Consider the following 22,189-nt stretch of genomic DNA (forward strand, 5'->3'; position numbering starts at 1 on the left):
TATGAGTTTGGGCGACTGGAACAATGGAATTAGCCGAAAATAGGGCTCAAAGTGGGCGAAATCGCCGATTTGTAAACAGCGCCGAGGTCGCTAACTTCGCGAGAGCATAATTCCGTCAGTTTTCCATCAAATTTCGTTTTTTTGGTGTCATTACAATCGGGAAAAGATTCTCTATCATTTCATAAGAAAAAATAATTTTTTTTTTTTTTAAATTTTGCGACACCAGGAGACACCTCAGGATTGGGGGTTGCGACAGTCAAAGGGTTAAAATATCATATAATTAAAGAAATTCAGCAATTGTTAAGTACAGCATGTGCTAGGTAGTTTATTTCTAATTTTGGATGTACGTAATGAATTTAATTATTAATACAGTATTGTATTGTGCTGTACATTATTTGAGACTTTTTTTTTTTTATTCCAGATTAGATCAACTGTTACTGTAATCTGGAAAACTGACATTGGCTACATGCAACATTTACTCAGTTAGCCATACTAGGTTTTTCAAAATGGTTCTTGAACCAGTAACCAGCAGCAAAGCTGGTACCATTCGCTCACTGCTAATACGAGCTTGGCGGGAACGCTGGTCGGATCTGCAGTGGGGAATTCATATCAAAACTGTAAGAAGAAACATTTTGCTAATTTGTATTTCTAGGTGAATTACATTCAATTAATTAAAATTATTTGAATGAGATATTAATAGTCAAATATATTAGGTATATCATAAGGAACTGCAATACTGTAAGTTTTCAGTATTGATGAATTTGCGAATCCTTTGTTTGTGTTTTATGACCTATTGTTAGTTATCCATAAGTGACTGTGCATCTGCAGCTTGTTTATAATATTGCCGTATGGTGTCCGTGAGGTTGGTGCCCATGTCTGTGACTTAAATATTTTGTTACATTTCATGTTCATCTGTTGCTATGCTTTGCAAGGTTTGCCAGACTGTAGTAACTGTCCAGAACATCTTGCCTGATTGTCATGATTACATTATCTCAGTGTATTGCTTTTTATTTTCAGGCTGTCCTTTCACACCCTGCATTGCTTGATTTGTTGGCCCTTCAATTTAAAGCTAATGCTGTTGCTTTTAGTGCTAATGCTGTCTACTACAGATTTTTGTTGTTGTCTACATTCCCACTTTGGTTACTAATTTTCTCTTTCCTGCTGACCTTATCTGTTGATGTACAGTAAACCCTCTATATAACAGACTTTGGAAATAAGGAACAAAATCCTCTGGGTCTATTGATACGGAAGAATGGACAAAGTCTGTTGGTTACTCAATTGTCCAGTATTCCTAAAATCATGGCTAAACAATCTTTTTCCCTATCTTCTACAATTGCCATTACTGGCCACCTGCATTCCTATTAATCTTTTATATGGAGAGTTTACTGTATGTGCATCTCTGCTGTGAAACTGATAAATGAAACATTTGTGCAGCATTTGGGTATCTATTCTGGAAATGTTTTTCCAGCATGGTTTCTTCAGTCCAGTACAGATACCCAAATGTTGCAAAAGTGTCTCATTTTCATTTTCTAAAACCATTTATATAAACTCTGTTCTGAAGTATTGAAGTATTGTTTTTATTACATTCATCAGATGAACCATTTGTACCACAATCGGCTTGAGACAAAATGCTAGACATACTATGTCTTGGTACAGGGACCAAATGCTAGACATACTGTCTTGGTACAGGGACCCAGACTGCCAAGATGCAGAATGGATCTTGCAGATGCTGATGGAATAAAGTACAGTATTGTAAATAAAATGAAGCATTCATTGATGTTTATTTTTAATGGTAAATATTTCAGGTGTTACCAAGAGCTGTGAGTGGTGACATCTACCACTTAGCCGATTACATTTTGCAACAGGCTCTCATGGGACCCCTGCCAAATAATCTCATTCTCTCCTACCTCAGACATTCACTCAGTTCTCAGGTTGGTAGACTTCATATTTGTGATTTAATGTCAGTTTTCTTTCATATTGAATGTCATTTTATTTGTGAAACCTTTGGCAGTTTAGCCAGAATAACATTTTGATTCTAATTTATCTATTGCTCAGATTTCTGTAAAATTAAACTTAATTTCACCTTTTTTGGGTCTTATTGACCAAAATATTGCAAAATTTGACTTTATCAACATGTATTTGTAGATGACATTCGAACTACCATGAGTGTCCTCCATCGAAAACACCACAGCTCCAAGCAGACATCAACCAAATCTTTGAATGGGCCACTCAAAACAATATGAAGCTCAATGAAGAGAAATTTCAACTCCTCAGATATGGAAAATTTGAGGAAATTAAAACTATATCAGGGTATACAACAAATTCTACCATAAAATAGGGCAAAAAAGTAATGTGAAGGTCCTGCGAGTGATAATGTCAGAGGATTTCACCTTCAAAAACCTCAACAACGTATCTACCGCATGGGCTAGAAAAATGATAGGATGGATAATGAGAACCTTCCAGACTAGGGATGCCCAGCCCATGGTGATTCTCTTCAAATCACTTGTTCTCTCTAGGCTAGAATACTGCTGTACACTAACTGCCCCTTCAAGGCAGGCAAAATTGCTGACCTGGAGAGTGTACAAAGAACTTTCACTGCACACATAAGTACAATAGGGCACCTAAATTACTGGGAATAGTTGAAGTCCCTTGATTTGTATTCCCTGGAACACAGGTGAGAAAGATGCATGATAATATACATTTGGAAAATCCTAGAGGGATTAGTACCAAACTTGCACACGGAAATCACTCTCTATGATAGCAAGACTTGGCAGGAGATGCATCATTCTCCCAGTGAAAAGCAGGGGTGCCACGAGTACACTGAGAGACAATACAATAAGGGTCAAGGGCCCAAGACTGTTCAGCTGCCTCCCAGCATACATAAGGAGGATTTCCAATGGACCCCTGGCTGTCTTCAAGGAGGTGCTGGACAGGCACCTAAAGTCAGTACCTGACCAGCTGGGTTGTGGTTGATACGTCAGTTTGTGTGCAGCCAGCAGTAACAGCCTGATTGATGAGACCCTGATCTACCAGGAGGCCTGGTCTCACACCGGGCCGCAGGGGCGTTGACCCCCGAAACCCTCTCCAGGTATACTCCAGGTATAGGGGTTGCAAAGTGCAGTTATTTTTTTACTGGATATAAATGTGGCACCTAAAGCCTAAGATGATTTCCTAATATAAATTATATGTTTTGTTTAAACCTGCAAAAATTTAATACAGTACTACTTTTGATTTGCATGATAAACAGATCATACAGGACCGTAGATTAATATGATAAAAAGCGTAAAGGTTAATGATGTTTGGCAGTTCTTATACAAGAGATATCAGTTGAATTGACATCTTTTTATAGGATATGTCTAAGGCAGTTTACTTCAGTATACATGTACTGTTTATTTATTTTTTATTAACATATCAGCCGTTTCCCACCAAGGCTGGGTGACCCGAAAAAGAAAAACTTACATAAGAACATAAGAAAGGAGGAACACTGCAGCAGGCCTGTTTGCCCATACTAGGCAGGTCCTTTACAATTAATCCCACTCATTCATCATTCACTCCACTGTCTTGCCAGAGGCATGCCTACACTACAGTTATAAAACTGCAACATTAACACCCCTCCTTCAGAGTGCAGACACTATATTTCCCATCTCCAGGACTCAAGTCCGGTCTGCCAGTTTCACTGAATCCCTTCATAAATGTTACTTTGCTCACAATTCAACAGCACATCAAGTCCTAAAAACCATTTGTCTCCATTCACTCCTGTCTAACATGCTCATGCATACTTGATGGAAGTCCAAGCCCCTCACACACAAAGCCTCCTTTACCCCCTCCCTTCAACCTTTCCTAGGCAGACCCCTACCCCGCCTTCCCTCCACTACAGATTTGTGATGAATGGTTTGAAAAACAGTTGACCCCTACCCCTGCATAAGTGTCTCAATCCACTACAGATTTGTACCTTCCCTCCACTACAGATTTGTGATGAATGGTTTGAAAAACTGACAAGTTGAAGATTGAGACACTTATGCAGCATATGGAAATCTTGAATAAAGATTTCCATATGCTGCATAAGTGTCTCAATCCACTACAGATTTGTACACTCTCGAAGTCATTCTATTACATTCCATCCTCTCTACATGTCCAAACCATCTCAATAACCCCCTCATCAGCCCTCTGGATAATAGTTTTGGTAATCCCACACCTCCTCCAAATCTCCAAACTAGGGATTCTCTGCATTATATTCATACCACACATTGCCCTCAGACATGACATCTCCACTGCCTCCAGCCTTCTCCTTGTTGCAACATTCACAGCCCATGCCTCACACCCATACAAGAGCATTGATATAGCTATACTCTCATACATTTCTTGCATGTGTACGAGACAAAAAAAAAAGACACCAGCAATCCTACCATCATGTAAAACAATTACAGGCTTCCGTTTTACACTCACTTGGCAGGATGGTAGTACCTCCCTGGGTGGTTGCTGTCTACCAACCTACTACATATAACTCAACAGTCTTTTTTTTTTTTCAACAATTCGGCCGTCTCCCACCGAGGCAGAGTGACCTAAAAAGAAAGAAAATCCCCAAAAAGAAAATACTTTCATCATCATTCAACACTTTCACCTCACTCACACATAATCACTGTTTTTGCAGAGGTGCTCAGAATACAACAGTTTAGAAGTATATATGTATAAAGATACACAACATATCCCTCCAAACTGCCAATATCCTAAACCCCTCCTTTAAAGTGCTGGCATTGTACTTCCCATTTCCAGGACTGAAGTCCGGCTATACAGTGGACCCTCAACCAGCGATATTAATCCTTTCCTGAGAGCTCATCGTTAATCAAAATAATCGGTAGTCAAGTTAATTTTCCCCATAAGAAATAATGGAAATCAAATTAATCCGTGCAAGACACCCCAAAGTATTGAAAAAAAAAAATTTTACCACATGAAATATTAATTTTAATACACACAAATTGAAGAAGACATGCACAGTTACATGACACTTACCTTTATTGAAGATCTGGTGATGATTGATGGGATGGGAGGAGAGAGTCTTAGTGTTTAGAAGGGGAATCCCCTTTCATTAGCACTTGAGGCAGCAAGTCTTTTTCTGGGGTTACTTCCTTTGTTCTTTTAATGCCACTAGGACCAGCTTCAGAGTCACTGGACTTCTGTCGCACAACATATCTGTCCATAGAGGCCTGTACCTCTCGTTCCTTTATCCTAAAGTGTTTCACAACATTGTCAGTGTAATAGTCACCAGCATGGCTTGCAATAGCTGTGTGAGGGTGATTTTCATCAAAAAAGGTTTGCAATTTAAGCCACATTGCACACATTTCCTTAATCTTTGAAGTAGGCAACTTCTTCAATTTCTCTCTCCCCTCCTCCGAAGCAGTTTCCTCAGATGTGGCCTCTTACTGTTGAAGATGATCTAGCAGCTCATCAGTGGTTTGTTCTTCATTGCCCTCCTCCACCAACTCTTCCACATCCTCCCCACTAACCTCACCAATATGAGCAGTAGTTCCAGGCATTTTTTCCTGTTCACCTGGGTGTTAGTCAACTGTTGTGGGTCGCATCCTGGGGGACAAGATTAAGGACCCCCAATGGAAATAAGTTAGACAGTCCTCGATGATGCACTGACTTTCTTGGGTTATGCTGGGTGGCTAACCCTCCGGGGTTAATCGTTTCTCGGTAATTGTTTCACGTTAAGCCACACCAACAACACTCTCTCCACATCTTCGAGTAATACAGCTGATGGTGGTGCAGCAACAACAGCAGCTGACTGTGGTGCAGCAGCAGCTGCACCTTTGGCAAGAACAGCTTCCTTGATTGCCGTTTTCTTACCCACAATAGTAGCGATGGTTGATTGGGGTTTATTATACAACCTGACCAGCTCAGAGACACGCACTCCACTTTCATACTTAGCAATGATCTCTTTAAAACCATACCCCCGGCCGGGATTGAACCCGCGGTCATAGAGTCTCAAAACTCCAGCCCGTCGCGTTAGCCACTAGACCAGCTAGCCACAATAAGATTCATCCAACTAGGTATATTTCTACACCAGCCCGTGGCTAACGCGACGGGCTGGAGTTTTGAGACTCTATGACCGCGGGTTCAATCCCAGCCGGGGGTATGGTTTGTTTGCAATCGTGTCATTACGATTTCTTGAGTAATGATCTCTTTCTTCATCTCCATAGTAATTCTCACCCTTTTTGCTGTAGGGCTGGCACTAGAAGCTTTCTTGGGGCCCATGGTGACTTATTTTGCAGGTGCAATCACTACAAAGGCTGTGATAATATGAAATGTTCCAGTTGTTGTATGTTTGGAAGTGACTGCGGTGGCTGGCTGGCTTGTAAACACTGACACCCAAGGGACAAGTGAGGCGCGCTCAGGCCAAAGTGGACGCGTATGGTACGGAACGAATAGCGCTGGTCGGGTTTTTAAGCGCTATCGTTAATCAAAGTAGTTAACCCTTTGAGGGTGAGGCAAATAGAAAACTTACGGAATTTTTGAGTTTAATCGGCGATGTATCACTAGTCAGATTTATCGTTAATCAAAAATTCAACTATCCAGCCATCGCTAGATTAATAGGGTCCACTGTATAAACAAGAAAGACATTCCTGGCACTAAAATGACATTTCCTGTAGTCATTAGTCATGTCTCAAGGCCCCTCTTATATTCTTTTGGTTTCCACTTTGAATTTTTATTTTCACAAAAAATATAAGATTTACTGTTATGCAGACTACTGCATTAGTGTAAAAAATGGTATAAATATTATTGGTGCACTTGTGAAAGAATATTAGACTCACCAGTTGACGTGTATTGCACGCTTGGCACGATTTGTTTACTTTTGAAGTTTGGTAAAAATCGAACATTTCTGCTACTTTGAGCTCAATTTCAAGGCACCTTTCTTTGTAAAACCAGTCAAAATCATCTCAATTTCTTCACTATAAAATGAGACCAAGAAAACTAGAATACCCAGCACTGCACACTCATTATGCAACAGCTCGTCAGGTACCCCCTACGCGTAAGACGTACTAGTACGACGATCACCACTGTATAAAATAACGTTACCCAGCTCCATTCAGGTCCCAAATACCATTCGTCTCCATTCACTCCTATCTAACACACTCACACACGCTTGCTGGAAGTCCAAGCCCCTTGCCCACGAAACCTCCTTTACCCCCTCCCTCCAACCCTTTCGAGGACGACCCATACCCCGCCTTCCTTCTAATACAGATTTATATGCTCTCCATGTCATTCTACTTTGATCCGTTCTCTCTAAATGACCAAACCACCTCAACAAACCCTCTTCAGCCCTCTGAGTAATACTTTTATTAACTTCACACCTTCTCCTAATTTCCACACTCCGAATTTTCTGCACAATACAGTATTTATACCACACATTGCCCTTAGACAGGACATCTCCACTGCCTCCAACTGCCTCCTTACTGCAGTACAGTGGACCCCCGCATAGCGATATTAATCCGTGCAAGAGAGCTCATTGTTATACGAAATTATTGTTATGCGAATGAATTTTCCCCGTAAGAAATAATGGAAATCAAATTAATCCATGCAAGACACCCCAAAGTATGAAAAAAAAATTTTTTACCACATGAAATATTAATTTTAATACACACAAACTGAAAAAGGCATGCACAATTACATGACACTTACTTTTATTGAAGATCTGGCGATGATTGATGGGATGGGAGGAGGAGAGAGTGTTAGTGTTTAGAAGGGGAATCCCCTTCCATTAAGACTTGAGGTGTCAAGTCCTTTTCTGGGGTTTCTTCCCTTCTTCTTTTAATGCCACTAGGGCCAGCTTGAGAGTCACTGGACTTCTGTCGCACAACATATCTGTCCATAGTGGCCTGTACCTCTTGTTCCTTTATGACTTCCCTAAAGTGTTTCACAACATTGTCAGTGTAATAGTCACCAGCACGGCTTGCAATAGCTGTGTGAGGGTGATTTTCATCCATGAAGGTTTGCACTTCAAGCCACTTTGCACAGATTTCCTTAATCTTTGTAGTAGGCAATTTCTTCAATTTCTCTCTCCCCTCCTTCAAACCAGTTTCCTCAGGTCTGGCCTCTTGCTGTTGAAGTTGATCTATCAGCTCATCAGTGGTTAATTCTTCATTGTCCTCCTCCACCAACTCTTCCGCATCATCCCCACTAACCTCCAACCCCAAGGACTTTCCCAATGCCATAATGGATTCCTCAACTGGCATAGGATTCTCAGGGTTAGCCTGAAACCCTTCAAAATCCCTTTGGTCTACACATTCTGGCCACAGTTTCTTCCAAGCAGAGTTCAAGGTCCTCTTAGTCACTCCCTCCCAAGCCTTACCTATAAGGTTTACACATTTGAGGATATTAAAGTGATCTCTCCAAAAGTCTCTTAGAGTCAGTTGAGTTTCTGAGGTCACTACAAAGCACCTTTCAAACAGAGCTTATGTGTACAGTTTTTTGAAGTTTGCAATAACCTGCTGGTACATGGGCTGCAGGAGAGGAGTGGTATTAGGAGGCAAAAACTTCACCTTAATGAATTTCATGTCCCCATAAAGTCGCTCTGCCACGTCTGTAGGATGACCAGGGGCATTGTCTAACACCAGGAGGCACTTAAGTTCTAATTTCTTTTCAGTTAGGTAATCTTTCACATTGGGGGCAAATGCATGGTGTAACCAGTCATAGAAAAAGTCCCTAGTGACCCATGCCTTACTGTTTGCCCTCCACAGCACACACAAATTTTCATTGAGGACATTCTTTTGCCTGAACGGTCTGGGAGTTTCAGAGTGATACACTAATAAAAGCTTCACTTTGCAATCACCAGTAGCATTGGAACACATCAACAGAGTAAACCTGTCTTTCATAGGCTTATGTCCTGGGAGTGCCTTTTCCTCTTGAGTAATGTAGGTCCTGCTTGGCATTTTCTTCCAAAACAGGCCTGTTTCATCACAATTAAACACTTGTTCAGGTTTCAGTCCTTCAGTTTCTATGTACTCCTTGAATTCCTGCACATATTTTTCAGCTGCTTTGTGGTCCGAACTGGCAGCCTCACCATGCCTTATCACACTATGTATGCCACTACGCCTCTTAAATCTCTCAAACCAACCTTTGCTGGCCTTAAATTCACTAACATCATCACTAGTTGCAGGCATTTTTTTAATTAAATCCTGATGCAACTTCCTAGCCTTTTCACTTATGATCACTTGAGAGATGCTATCTCCTGCTATCTGTTTCTCATTTATCCACACCAATAAGAGTCTCTCAACATCTTCCATCACTTGCGATCTCTGTTTCGAAAACACAGTTAAACCTTTGGCAAGAACAGCTTCCTTGATTGCCTTTTTGTTGCCCACAATAGTAGCGATGGTTGATTGGGGTTTACTATACAACCTGGCCAGCTCGGAGACACGCACTCCACTTTCATACTTATCAATGATCTCTTTCTTCATCTCTATAGTAATTCTCACCCTTATTGCTGTAGGGTTGGCACTAGAAGCTTTCTTGGGGCCCATGGTCACTTATTTTGCAGATAAAATCACCAGAAACACTGTAATAATACGAAATGTTCTGATTGTATGCTTGGATGTTACCGCGGAGGCTGGCTGGTAAACAATGCCACCGGCGGAACATGTGAGGCTGGCTAAGGGCACACATTAGACGCGTCTCGGATGAACAGCGTTGAGCGCGTTTTTTAGTGGTATGCGAGGCAAAATCTTGGCGATAAAATGTAACGGTATGCGGATTTAACGTTATGTGATGCCACCGGTATGCGGGGGTCCACTGTATTTACAACCCAAGCTTCACACCCATATAAGAGTGTTGGTACTACTATACTTTCATACATTCCCTTCTTTGCCTCCATAGATAACATTTTTTGCCTCCACATATACCTCAATGCACCACTCGCCTTTTTTTCTTCATCAATTCTATGATTAACCTCATCCTTCATAAATCCATCCGCTGACATGTCAACTCCCAAATATCTGAAAACATTCACTTCTTCCATACTCCTCCTCCCCAAATTGATATCCAGTTTTCCTTTATCGAAATCATTTGATGCCCTCATCACCTTACTCTTTTCTACGTTCACTTTCAACTTTCTACCTTTACACAAACTCTCAAATTCATCCACTAACCTTTGCAATTTTTCTTTAGAATCTCCCATAAGCACAGTATCATCAGCAAAAAGTAACTGTGTCACTTCCCATTTTGTATTTAATTCCCCATAATTTAATCCCACCCCTCTCTTGAACACCCTAGCATTTACTTCTTTTACAACCCCATCTATAAATATATTAACCATGGTGACATTACACATCCCTGTCTAAGACCTACTTTTACCGGGAAGTCTCCCTCTCTTCCTCACACCCTAACCTGAGCCTCACTATCCTCATAAAAACTCTTTAGAGCATTTAGTAACTTACCACCTATTCCATATACTTGCAACATCTGCCACATTGCTCCCCTATCCACTCTATCATATGCCTTTTCTAAATCCATAAATGCAATAAAAACTTCCCAACCTTTATCTAAATACTGTTCACATATATGCTTCAATGTAAACACTTGATCTACACATCCCCTACCCACTCTAAAACCTCCTTGCTCATCCGCAATTCTACATTCTGTCTTACCTCTAATTCTTTCAATAATAACCCTACTGTACACTTTTCCTGGTATACTCAGTAAACTTATTCCTCTATAATTTTTACAGTCTCTTTTGTCCCCCATCCCTTTATATAAAGGAACTATACATGATCTCTTCTTATTCTTTTTAGTAATCTTTACAGGAAAAGGGGTTACTAGCCCATTGTTCCCGGCATTTTAGTTGACTTTTACAACACGCATGGCTTACGGAGGAAAGATTCTTATTCCACTTCCCCATGGATATAAAAGGAAAAGTAATAAGACCAAGAACTATTAAGATAAAATCAAAGAAAACTCAGATGAGTGTGTATAAATAAACGTGTACATGTATGTGTAGTGTGACCTAAGTGTAAGTAGAAGTAGCAAGGCATGCCTGTAATCTTGCATATTTATGAGACAGACAAAAGACACCAGCAAATCCTACCATCAAGTAAAACAATTACAGGCTTTCGTTTTACACTCACTTGGCAGGACGGTAGTACCTCCCTGGGTGGTTGCTGTCTACCAACCTACTACTACTACTACTACTACAGTTTGGAGGGATATGTTGTGTATCTTTATACGTATATGCTTCTAAACTGTTGTATTCTGAGCACCTCTGCAAAAACAGTGATAATGTGTGAGTGTGGTGAAAGTGTTGAATGATGATGAAAGTATTTTCTTTTTGGGGATTTTCTTTCTTTTTTTGGGTCACCCTGCCTCGGTGGGAGACGGCCAACTTGTTGAAAAAAAAAAAAAAATACATGATCTCTGCCAATCCCTAGGTACCTTCCCCTCTCATGCATTTATTAAACAAAAATACCAACCACTCCAACATTATGTCCCCCCTGCTTTTAACATTTCTGTCATGATCCCATCAGTTCCAGCTGCTTTACCCCCTTTCATTCTACGTAATGCCTCACGCACCTCCCCCACACTCACATCCTGCTCTTCTTCACTTCTAAAAGACGGTATACCTCCCTGGCCAGTGCTTGAAATTACCGCCTCCCTTTCTTCGTCGACATTTAAAAGTTCCTCAAAATATTCTCGCCATCTACCCAATACCTCCATCTCCCCATCTACTAACTCCCCTACTCTGTTTTTAACTGACAAATCCATTTGTTCCCTAGGCTTTCTTAACTTGTTTAACTCACTCCAGAATTTTTTCTTATTTTCATTAAAATTTCTTGACAGTGCCTCTCCCACTCTATCATCTGCTCTTGTTTTGCACTCTCTCCCCAGTCTCTTCACCTTTCTTTTACTCTCCATATACTCTACTCTTCTTATAACACTTCTGCTTTGTAAATACCTCTCATAAGCTACCTTTTTCTCTTTTATCATGCCCATTATCACACCCTCAACTCTTATTCCCATATAATATTTACTCTCTCTTTTGTCCCTGTTGCCTTTATACAAAGGAACTACGCATGCTCTCTTCCAGTCCCTAGGTACCTTACCACCTTCCTTACAATTATTAAATAAAAACAATAACCACTCCAGAACTATATTCCCACCTGCTTTTAACATTTCAATCTTTATCCCATCAATCCCAGCTGCTTTACCCCATTTCATTCTACTCATTTCCCCACACACTTTCCCCACACTCACAACTGATTCTTCCTCACTCCTATAATATGTTATTCCTCCTTGCCCTGTAGATGAAATCACAGCATCCTTATCTTCATCAACATTTAACAATTCCTCATAATATTCTCTCCATCTTCCCAATACCTCTTATTCTCCACTTAATAACTCTCCTCTCTTATTTGTAAGTAACAAATCCATTCTTTCCCTAGACTTTCACAACTTCTTAATCTCACTCCAAAACTTTTTCTTATTTTCAGCAAAATTTGTTGGTAACATCTTGCCCACTCTCTTATTTGCTCTCTTTTTACATTGCTTTACCACTCTTTTAACCTCTCTTTTTCTCTCCATGTACTCCTCCCTCCTTGCATCACTTCTACTTTGTAAAAACCTTTCATATGCTAACTTGTTCTCTCTTACTACTCTCTTTACATCATCATTCCACCAATCACTCTTCTTCCATCCTGCACCCACTTTATTGTAACCATAAACTTCTGATGAACACTCTAACACTATATTCTTAAACTTACCCCATACATCTTCTACCCCATTGCCTGTATTCTCACTAGCCCAACAGTTGTTTATATCTTACCCTAACTGCCTCCTCCTTTAGTTTATAAACCTTCACTTCTCTCTTACTTGCTGCTTCCATTTTCCTTGTATCCCATCTACCTTTTACTCTCACTGTAGCTACAACTATAAAGTGGTCTGATATATCTGTGGCCCCTCTATAAACATGTACATCCTAAAGTCTGCCCAACAATTTTTATCTACCAATATGTAGTCCAACAAACTAATGTCATTTTGCCCTACGTCATATCTTGTTTACTTATTTATTCTCTTTTCTTAAAATATGTGTTACCTATAACCCAACCCCTTTCTATACAGAGCTCAGTTATATGCTCCCCATTATCATTTACACCTGGCACCCCAAACTTACCTACCACACCCTCTCTAAATGCTTCTCCTACTTTAGCATTTTGGTCCCCTACCACAATTACTTTTTCACTTGGCTCAAAAGTTTCTACACACTCGCTTAACATCTCTCAAAATCTCTCTCTCTCTCTCTCCTCTACACTCCTCTCTCCAGGTGCATACACACTTATTATGACCCACTTTTCACATCTGACCCTTATTTTAATCCACATAATCCTTGAATTTATACATTTATATTCCGTCTTCTCTTTCCATAACTGATCCTTTAACATTATTGCTACCCCTTCCTTAGCTCTAACTCTCTCAGATACTCCCGTTTACATATTTCACCCCACTGAAACTCCTCTACCGCCTTCAGCTTTGTTTCGCTTAGGGCTAGGACATCCAACTTCCTTTCATTCATAACCTTTGCAATCAATTCTTTCTTATCATCTGCACTATATCCACACACATTCAAACATCCCAATTTGATAAAGTTCTTCATTTTAGTAATTTATACAGCAGAAGGGGTTACTAGTCCATTGCTCCTGGCGTCTAGTTGCCTCCTACGACACGCATGGCTTATGGAGGATGAATTATTTGTAGTACAGTATATGTTTTTGAAACACAGTTGTGATATGTTATGGCACATCATTCATTAATGTGACTTATCTTTAAATTATATACTTCTTCAGTTGAAATCTGTGTATAGTGTATCTATATAAAGAAGTGTGTACAGGTACTTAGATATTTAAAAGCCCTTTTAGCATGAGGAGCTACAGGCATTTTTATATGCAGTAAATTAAATTTAATATGCAGTACATATTAAAATTTTTCATGAGTATTTAAACTAATTTTGCTTATAACCTACTAATCCTGCTGATGTTATTCTCAGATTGTGTCATATGGAGGAGTGATTGAGAGTATCAGCAAGTATGATGGCCTGCACAAGCCCCACTGTGTACATGCTCTTCTTATCTTGATGCAATCTATGATGGTAAGGAAATAAATAACAGAAAGTGTAGGGCTTGAACCCATGGCAAATGACTCCTAAAATTCACAGGCTAGTAACGCACCACTTAGCTGGTAAGGAACTTTGTATTTATGAAACGTAGAATATAGTGAGAACTTGTTCTCTAATACATATATACTTCTTCTTTCAACACACCGGCCGTATCCCACCGAGGTGGGGTGGCCCAAAAGGAAAAACGAAAGTTTCTCCTTTTACATTTAGTAATGTATGCAGGAGAAGAGGTTACTAGCCCCTTGCATCCAGCATTTTAGTCGCCTCTTACAACACGCATAGCCTATGGAGGAAGAATTCTGTTCCACTTTCCCATGGAGATAAGAGGAAATAAACAAGAATAAGAACTAGAAAGAAAATAGAAGAAAACCCAGAGGGGTGTGCATATATATGCTTGTACATGTATGTGTAGTGTGACCTAAGTGTAAGTAGAAGTAGCAAGACGTACCTGAAATCTTGCATGTTCATGAGACAGAAAAAGGGACACCAGAAATCCTACCATCATGTAAAACAATTACAGGCTTTCATTTTACACTCACTTGGCAGGACAGTAGTACCTCCCTGGGCGGTTGCTGTCTACCAACCTACTACCTAGGATGTATATACTTTTTTTTTTTTTCAACAAACTGGCAATATTCCACCGAGCCAGGCGACCCAAAAAGAAAAACGAGAGTTTTTCTTTTTAAATTTAGTAATAATATACAGCCTCTCCTTGACTTGAATCCTGGAAATGGGAAGTACAATGCCTGCACTTTAAAGGAGGGGTTTGGGATATTGGCAGTTTGGAGGGATATGTTGTGTATCTTTATACGTATATGCTTCTAAACTGTTGTATTCTGAGCACCTCTGCAAAAGCAGTGATAATGTGTGAGTGTGGTGAAAGTGTTGAATGATGATGAAAGTATTTTCTTTTTGGGGATTTTCTTTCTTTTTTTGGTCACCCTGCCTCGGTGGGAGACGGCCGACTTGTTGAAAAAAAAAAAAATAAAAATACAGCCTCTCCTCTCTTAGTGACGTACTTGTTTACCAACGACTTGGACTTGTGACAGGCTCTCTGACCAGTATGAATATTAGAGCTGATTTTGTCTATTCTTTTTATTACAGTATACAGCACACTACTGTATAAAGACTTAAAAATGGTGCAAAGTTGACATTAAAAGAATTTGAAAGATGGTTGACACAAACCCATACCATTATAGTATGCTCCTCACTTAACGACAAATTTATTTACCAACATGGTCTTAGGAATGGAACTCCATCGTTAAGTGGGGAGAGGCTGTATATGGGAATAAACTACTGTAATATGGGAATTAATTTGAAGGGAAGAAACTACTGTAATAGAGGGAATGCAGGACCTGCAAGTTAGTCTTGTTCTTACTTATTGAGGAAACTTTGTGCTAATTAGCATACAATGGTTGATGATTATATCGCATTAATGCAAATGAATGAAAGATTAAATTTTGTTTGGTAAACCTACATCAAGTTTAATATGGTTATGGAAAGCCTTTCACTCATATGTAAATTTATTTATTTTTTCTAAGGGAGAGGGGAAGGTTGAATTAGCAACATGCCTGAGTAATGAATGATGAAATAATTCAGCACTTGCTATGAATTATTTTTTTCCCAAAATAAATTTGCATCATGAAAATTTTTTAGTCACTGATTACCATGTTGGCATTTTACAGAAAAGTGTGTCATGCAGGGGAAAGCCAGAGGATTGTTTGATGTTAGCTACATCTGTTGTTGGAGGTGTCAAGTGGCTAGTGCAGGTATAGTGTTCTATGGTATAATTTTATGTAGCTTTAGCTGATGTAACATAGTAAATATGGCATTTATGATGGGTGTTAACCCTCTGAAGTTTTTATTTGTATGTATTTTGATTACTGAAAAACTGGATTTTGAGCATATAATTACTGTGTAGAGTATTCAGATTCTTCCGTAACAGATTTTTGTTAACGTAGTATCACCTGAAATGTTTTTGTTGTATTGTGCTTATTATGAAGGTGTAGGAAAATGCTTCACTCTATATTCATAAAATTTTCTTTAGCTTTCTATGAATTTAACTCTTTGACTGTTTCGGTCGTATATATACGTCTTACGCGCCACTGTTTTAGATGTATTTATATGCGTAAATTCTAGCAGCTTCAAATCAAGCGGGAGAAAGCTGGTAGGCCTACATGAGAGAGAATGGGTCTGAATGGTGGGTGTGCACCCTGTGAAAAAATCTGGGACTCAGTGGTGCATTGTGGGAACGCCATCTTGGTAGTCCATTTTCACCATGCCTCATGATAACAAGTACATCACTCCTTGACGGATTGGAGGTCTTTTGTTTCCAAGTGATAGCTCTAACAGCGATGGAAGTGTCAGTGAAAGTGAATTCCATGGTTTTGAAGCGGGTATGACCGAAAACAGTGCCCAGGATAACGTAATTAGTGATGAAAACCCAGATGACCCACGACCTTCCACCTCTGGTGCTGGGCCGGCTTGTTCACGTTCACCTGTACCAGGACAAAAGAGGAAACTATTTGCCCGTGTACAAGACTCAGATGTGAGCAGTGTAAGTGATAGTGATAGCGATTTCAAAGTTATTGAAAGCAGTTCTAGTTGCGACAGTGAGGGTGAATATTCCCCAGTGAAGCGGCAGTATATACGATGTAACATGCGATCTGGTAGTTTGTCATATGCTGTTCCAAGGGAAAGGAGTAAATCTCGGAGCACATCTCGTGGCCCTACACCATGACCTGATAGTGAAGATGATGATATTGTTACGATGGGTATGAATGATGTGAGTGAGGCAGCAGGTGGTGGTGGTGATAGTGATGGTGGCATGAGTCATGTGGCACCAGCAGCGGGCCACGCTACTACCAATGCTGCTGACTCTGCACAACTACAACCAGCCTCACCCAGCCCCACACTCCCACAACAACCACAACCTGCACAACCACAACCATGTTTCAATATCCAGAACCCACCAGCAGACCACATCTGGGATTGGCAGCAAGGTGACGATTTTATTCCCAATCCCCATGACTTTGATGAAACACAAAGTGGAACACGGCCATTGTGTACACTTGGAAACAATGCTAGTGAATTGGAATGTTTTCAGTTATTCTTTGATGAACCCCTGATGGACATTATTGTCAGGGAAACCAACACATACTATGAGTACACCATGACAAATACAATTCTTTCGCCAAGATCAAGGCTACACCAGTGGAAGGAAGCAACTGTGGTAGAGATGTACCTGTTCTTTGCCACAATAATGCTTATGCCACATGTGTATAAGCACACTGTCACCACATACTGGTCAACAGAACGCCTGATTTCAACCCCAGGGTTTAGTGACATTATAGGAGTAAATCGTTTTTTGATACTGTTACGTATGTTACACTTTTTAGACAAAACCAGGCCTGACAGAAGCGACAGGTTATATAAGATCAGAAATGTGCTTATGTACCTGAAACAAAAGTGTTGCATGTATTTTTATCCCTTCAGGAAGCTTGTTATTGATGAGTCTTTGATTTTATTCAAAGGAAGACTCTCATTCAAGTAGCACATACCAAGCAAGAGGAAACGCTTTGGTATAAAGTTATTTGTACTGTGTGTTTGCAAAAGTGGTCTCATTGTGGATATCATTGTGTACACTGGCAGTTATACATTGAGAGATACCAGGAAGTTATTGGGTATCTCTGGTGATGTGGTTCGAACAATGATGGAACCATATCTTGGTAAGGGGCATATATTTTATATTGATAACTGGTACACAAGCCCCATACTCGGTGATTTCTTGCAAGTGAACAAGTCAGACGTGTGTGGCACAGTGCGTGGTAATTGTAAGCATATGCCAAGGTTCAACGCTAGCACTCGCAGAGGTGAGGTGCAGGCCTTTGCTGCCAATGACATCATGGCATTTCGGTGGCATGACAAACGTGATGTCACATTATTGACTCCAGTTCCCCGAAATGAAATGGCACACACTGGCAGGCACAATAGAGAGACCAATGAATCCATTCTAAAACCTGCAGCTGTCATGGACTACAACCTCAATATGCACTTAGTGGACAAATATGACATGCAGATTGGGTTTGCTGATTGTGTATGCAAGAGTTATAAGTGGTATATAAATTTTTTTTTCCATCTTCTTGATATTTCCATGCTAAATGCTTATAACATATACAAGTTGAGGATCAACAACAAGCCAGAATATGGTAAATTTTGTTTGTCAGTCATCAGACAAATAATAGTCAAGTACCAAGGAGCAACACCTGCAATAGACCAGCGCCCACGAAATTACCAACACATGCCATCTCGTTTGAGGCCTGGTGATCACTACCCCATACAACTGCCTCCTCCTGCTTTCAGGAAAAGTGCTCAGAAGAGATGTTTTGTATGTGGACATACCACAAAGCGCCCACAAACACGCAGAGACACTTGTTTTATGTGTGAGGAGTGTCAAGTACCAGTCATCATATACCCATGTTTCAAAGAGTTCCATAAGCTGCAGCAGTTCTAGGAAAGTGTTCAGTGACTGTACATATGTATATATATTATGGAACAATAGTAATAAACAATGTTTTGTATTGTTTGTGTAAACAAGTTTTATACACAATCTAATAGTGATAATGTTTGTTCAGTTATTGTGTTGTAAACAATGAGTGTATATTTGAACAGTGCACCTTACTTTGGTCTCACAGGCCACATAAGTTACTTAGAAAAGAAAAATATTGAAAAATACAAGAAACCTTTGAATTGGAATAAATAAGAGAATACCGGGTGGGCGGCATTTGCCGCTGTTGCCATACACCGCTCATTTTCTGCCAACTTTGTGCCTCTATATCTCGGTAAATACTGATGGGAAAAATTTTTTTTAGGCTTACAACACTCAGTAAAATAATAGAAAAATAATAGAATAATAGAAAAATAATAGAATAACATTTTCAGAAACGGGCCTGCGACACTCAAAGGGTTAATGGTAATGTGCAGCTGTTTAAGTATAAATATTTATGAATATAATAATAATAATAATAATAATAATAATAATAATAATAATAATAATAATAATAATAATAATAATAATAATAATAATTTTTTTCAACTTACCAGCTATCTTCCACCAAGGCAGGGCAGTCCAAAAAAGAAGAAAAATCTATCAAGTTTTTCCTTCTGTTAACATTTAGTAATTTATATCAAAAGGGTTGCAAGCCCCTTGCTCCTAGCATTTTATTCTCCTCTTATGACATGCATGACTTAGGGAGGAAGGATTTCTTTCCACTTCCCCATAGAGAATAGTAATAATAATATAATTATTATTATTATTAATTCTATTATTATGTTACTGTTAGTCTATTATTATTTATTATTTTGTTAGCATTGTTCTTATTATTATTATTATCATTGTGAAGTTCATTTCCTAGGAGGCCTCATTCAGACATATTTTTTTAAGTCTGTTCTTCAACTGATAGGTGATGGGTTGGACTACTCAGCAGCTACTAGATCTGCGCAATGCTCCAGAGCACTCTACCAACCTTAGCCTGGCAGCTTCCATTATGGTGGACATCTTAAACTGTCCCTTCCTCACATGCATGCTTGAAATTGGCCGCCGAGAAGAGCCAAGTAAGAAACGTCTTTCTCAGCTTATATGTGTACTGGTCATAAAATCATTATTCACAAAGACATTGGACCCATTTTCATTGTAAATACCTGTTATCTATTGTGCCATATCATATGGCATCTTCAGCTGGTGTATCTATATTGTGCTGTTAAATTTATAACCTAACTTTTTCTTCATATTTATCAGTTATTATTTTTCTTATTTTTTTACTGTTGTCAGTAATTTTTTATCTTACAGTTTTATTTCTTTCTTTCTGAAATACTGTGTTATATTATCATGCTTTCCTCTTTTTGTAATCTTGTCAGTTGTTTGTCATGACTCACATCTTGGCAAAACTTACTCCTTAGCAATTTTGTCCTGTCATTTTAATATTTGCTTTTGCTGTTAAAAACTAAATACTCTCTTAATATAACTGCACAATTATCTCCTATTTCATGGATTTTTTTCCAGCCACTTGGGGGAGCTGCATGAAAAAAATGGTAGAGGTAGAGACACTCTTGGCAGGTGCTGGTGCCATTGTTGAAACCAAGGACATCCTTATTAAAACTGTTTGGTAAGGGAATAACCATAATTTTAGAATTGTTTCTTTAGAAAATACAAGATTTAGAGTTTCATGCAGACATATATTACATGTTCTACTGGTTATATAAAACAGCTTACTCATTTTTTCATACATTAGTATCATCCACATATTATTTGTGCTTCATCATTTATTGATACAGCCAGCTGCGTGACTATCAGCCCTTGGATAGCATTACCAACAAGCACACCTTTGACAGCAGAACCAATCCTTTGTGTCATGCTATGCATAGTCTTGTAATGCTGGAAGTAATGACTCACACCACTCGTGATGCTTCAACATTTGCCCACCAGTTGCTGCTCCTTCAGCAACTCCAGGTATTAGTTTTGTTGATCTGAAGTGCAAAAGGTCATTCTCAGCCTAAGTACCTTAGGTATTATGTATCAACAAATGCAGTTTACTGCATTTATATTAAAATTTGGTCGTACTGTATATATTTTCCTTCATTACTTTGGGAGCAGTAATTTCTGTCTCTCCTGCTTAGCTTTATGTTTTCTGGTATGGGTTATTTTGTGTGTTTCTTCATGCTGTTTTGTTCCTGGAACTTTGCATTAAAGATTTTATTTTTAAATTATCTATTGGGAGTTACGGTATTGCAGTTGCATGTCGTGATGAAATTCCACAGGTAAGCATTTGTTTGGCACTTGAATAAAGCTATAGTGTAGTAGTTAAAAGATATATCTTTTCACCTTATCTTGGATGGAGATAGCCAGTGTGCTAAAAAAAAAAAAATAATTGATTCATATACAGTACATGTTTAACAAATACAAAAGGAAGTATTCACAACTATAGTAGCTCATAATTTGAAAGGTAACATTAGCAGGTCAGATGTGAATGGAAGTAAAATAGTGTTAAATTATCTTTCTAAATGTAGTATGAAGTTTTTGGCATTAAAATAAAATCATTGACTTTAAAATGAAAATCAGGCAGGCACAGAAGGTTTTTTTAATAATTCATTGAGTTGATAAATGTGCCAGACTTTGCAGTCTTTCTTCTTTCAGTAAACCGGCTGTATCCCACCAAGGCAGGGTGGCCCCCCAAAAAAATGAAAGTTTCTCTTTTTAAATTTAATGTTGCAGTTTTATAACTGTAGAGTAAGTGTGCCTCTGGCAAGACATTGATGGAGTGAATGACGATGAAAGTTTTTCTTTTTCGGGCCACTCTGCCTTGGTGGGAAACAGTCGATGTGTTAATAAAAAAAAAAAATACAGGAGAAGGGTTTAGTAGCTCCTTGCTCCCTGCAGTCTTTCTACCCTTGAAAATTTCTTTCATAATTTTTGTTTAAAAACAGAAGCTGGATTTTTTAGATTCAACAGTAGGTGGAATCTTAACAGTTAAGTCAGTTTAGCCACTTCACTGTAAGCATTTTCCAAGTTATTCAACTTTTTAAGATAAAATATTTATTTTGCACTCTAAAGGAAGGGGAAAGGGGAGGGAAGATATGTGCTGTTTAGAGGGACATCTAAAGTGCCACATCTGCATGCCTCTGGCAAGACAGTGATGGTGTAAATGGTGATGAAAGTGATTCTTTTTTGGGTCACCCTGCCTTGGTGGGAGACTGCCAACATGTTAAAGAAAAAAAAATTCAGACATGCATTAAGTATCATACAGTTGTTAGAATACATTGTAAATTAGTGTATAGTGGGACCTCGGTACTCAAACTTAATTCATTCCAGTGTGCCGATCTGTTCAAGTATTGAACAAATTTTTCCCATAAGTTATAATGTAAATTTGACTAATCCTTTTCTGACCCCCAAAAATACACTTACAGCGACTTTGCGGTGTATTTTCATATGGTATTTATGATTTTATTCTTGTTTTCTTGGTCTCATTTCATAGA

At 39.0% G+C, this 22,189-nt stretch overlaps 1 protein-coding gene across 1 annotated transcript in view; it reads left to right on the forward strand.

Moving 5' to 3' along the window:
• Window positions 1-22,189, forward strand: part of MED24 (mediator complex subunit 24) — a 91,829-nt gene that overhangs the window by 18,645 nt on the left and 50,995 nt on the right. The window contains exons 2-8 of the mRNA XM_053787597.2: window positions 422-617; window positions 1,806-1,931; window positions 14,030-14,131; window positions 15,844-15,927; window positions 19,621-19,771; window positions 20,220-20,322; window positions 20,492-20,666. Of these exons, the coding sequence (XP_053643572.1) occupies window positions 507-617; window positions 1,806-1,931; window positions 14,030-14,131; window positions 15,844-15,927; window positions 19,621-19,771; window positions 20,220-20,322; window positions 20,492-20,666 (852 nt within the window). The 5' untranslated portion in view covers window positions 422-506. The remainder of the gene's footprint in view (window positions 1-421; window positions 618-1,805; window positions 1,932-14,029; window positions 14,132-15,843; window positions 15,928-19,620; window positions 19,772-20,219; window positions 20,323-20,491; window positions 20,667-22,189) is intronic.

This window comes from Cherax quadricarinatus, chromosome 39, assembly GCF_038502225.1.
Source record: "Cherax quadricarinatus isolate ZL_2023a chromosome 39, ASM3850222v1, whole genome shotgun sequence".
In the NCBI taxonomy this organism is placed as follows: domain Eukaryota; kingdom Metazoa; phylum Arthropoda; class Malacostraca; order Decapoda; family Parastacidae; genus Cherax; species Cherax quadricarinatus.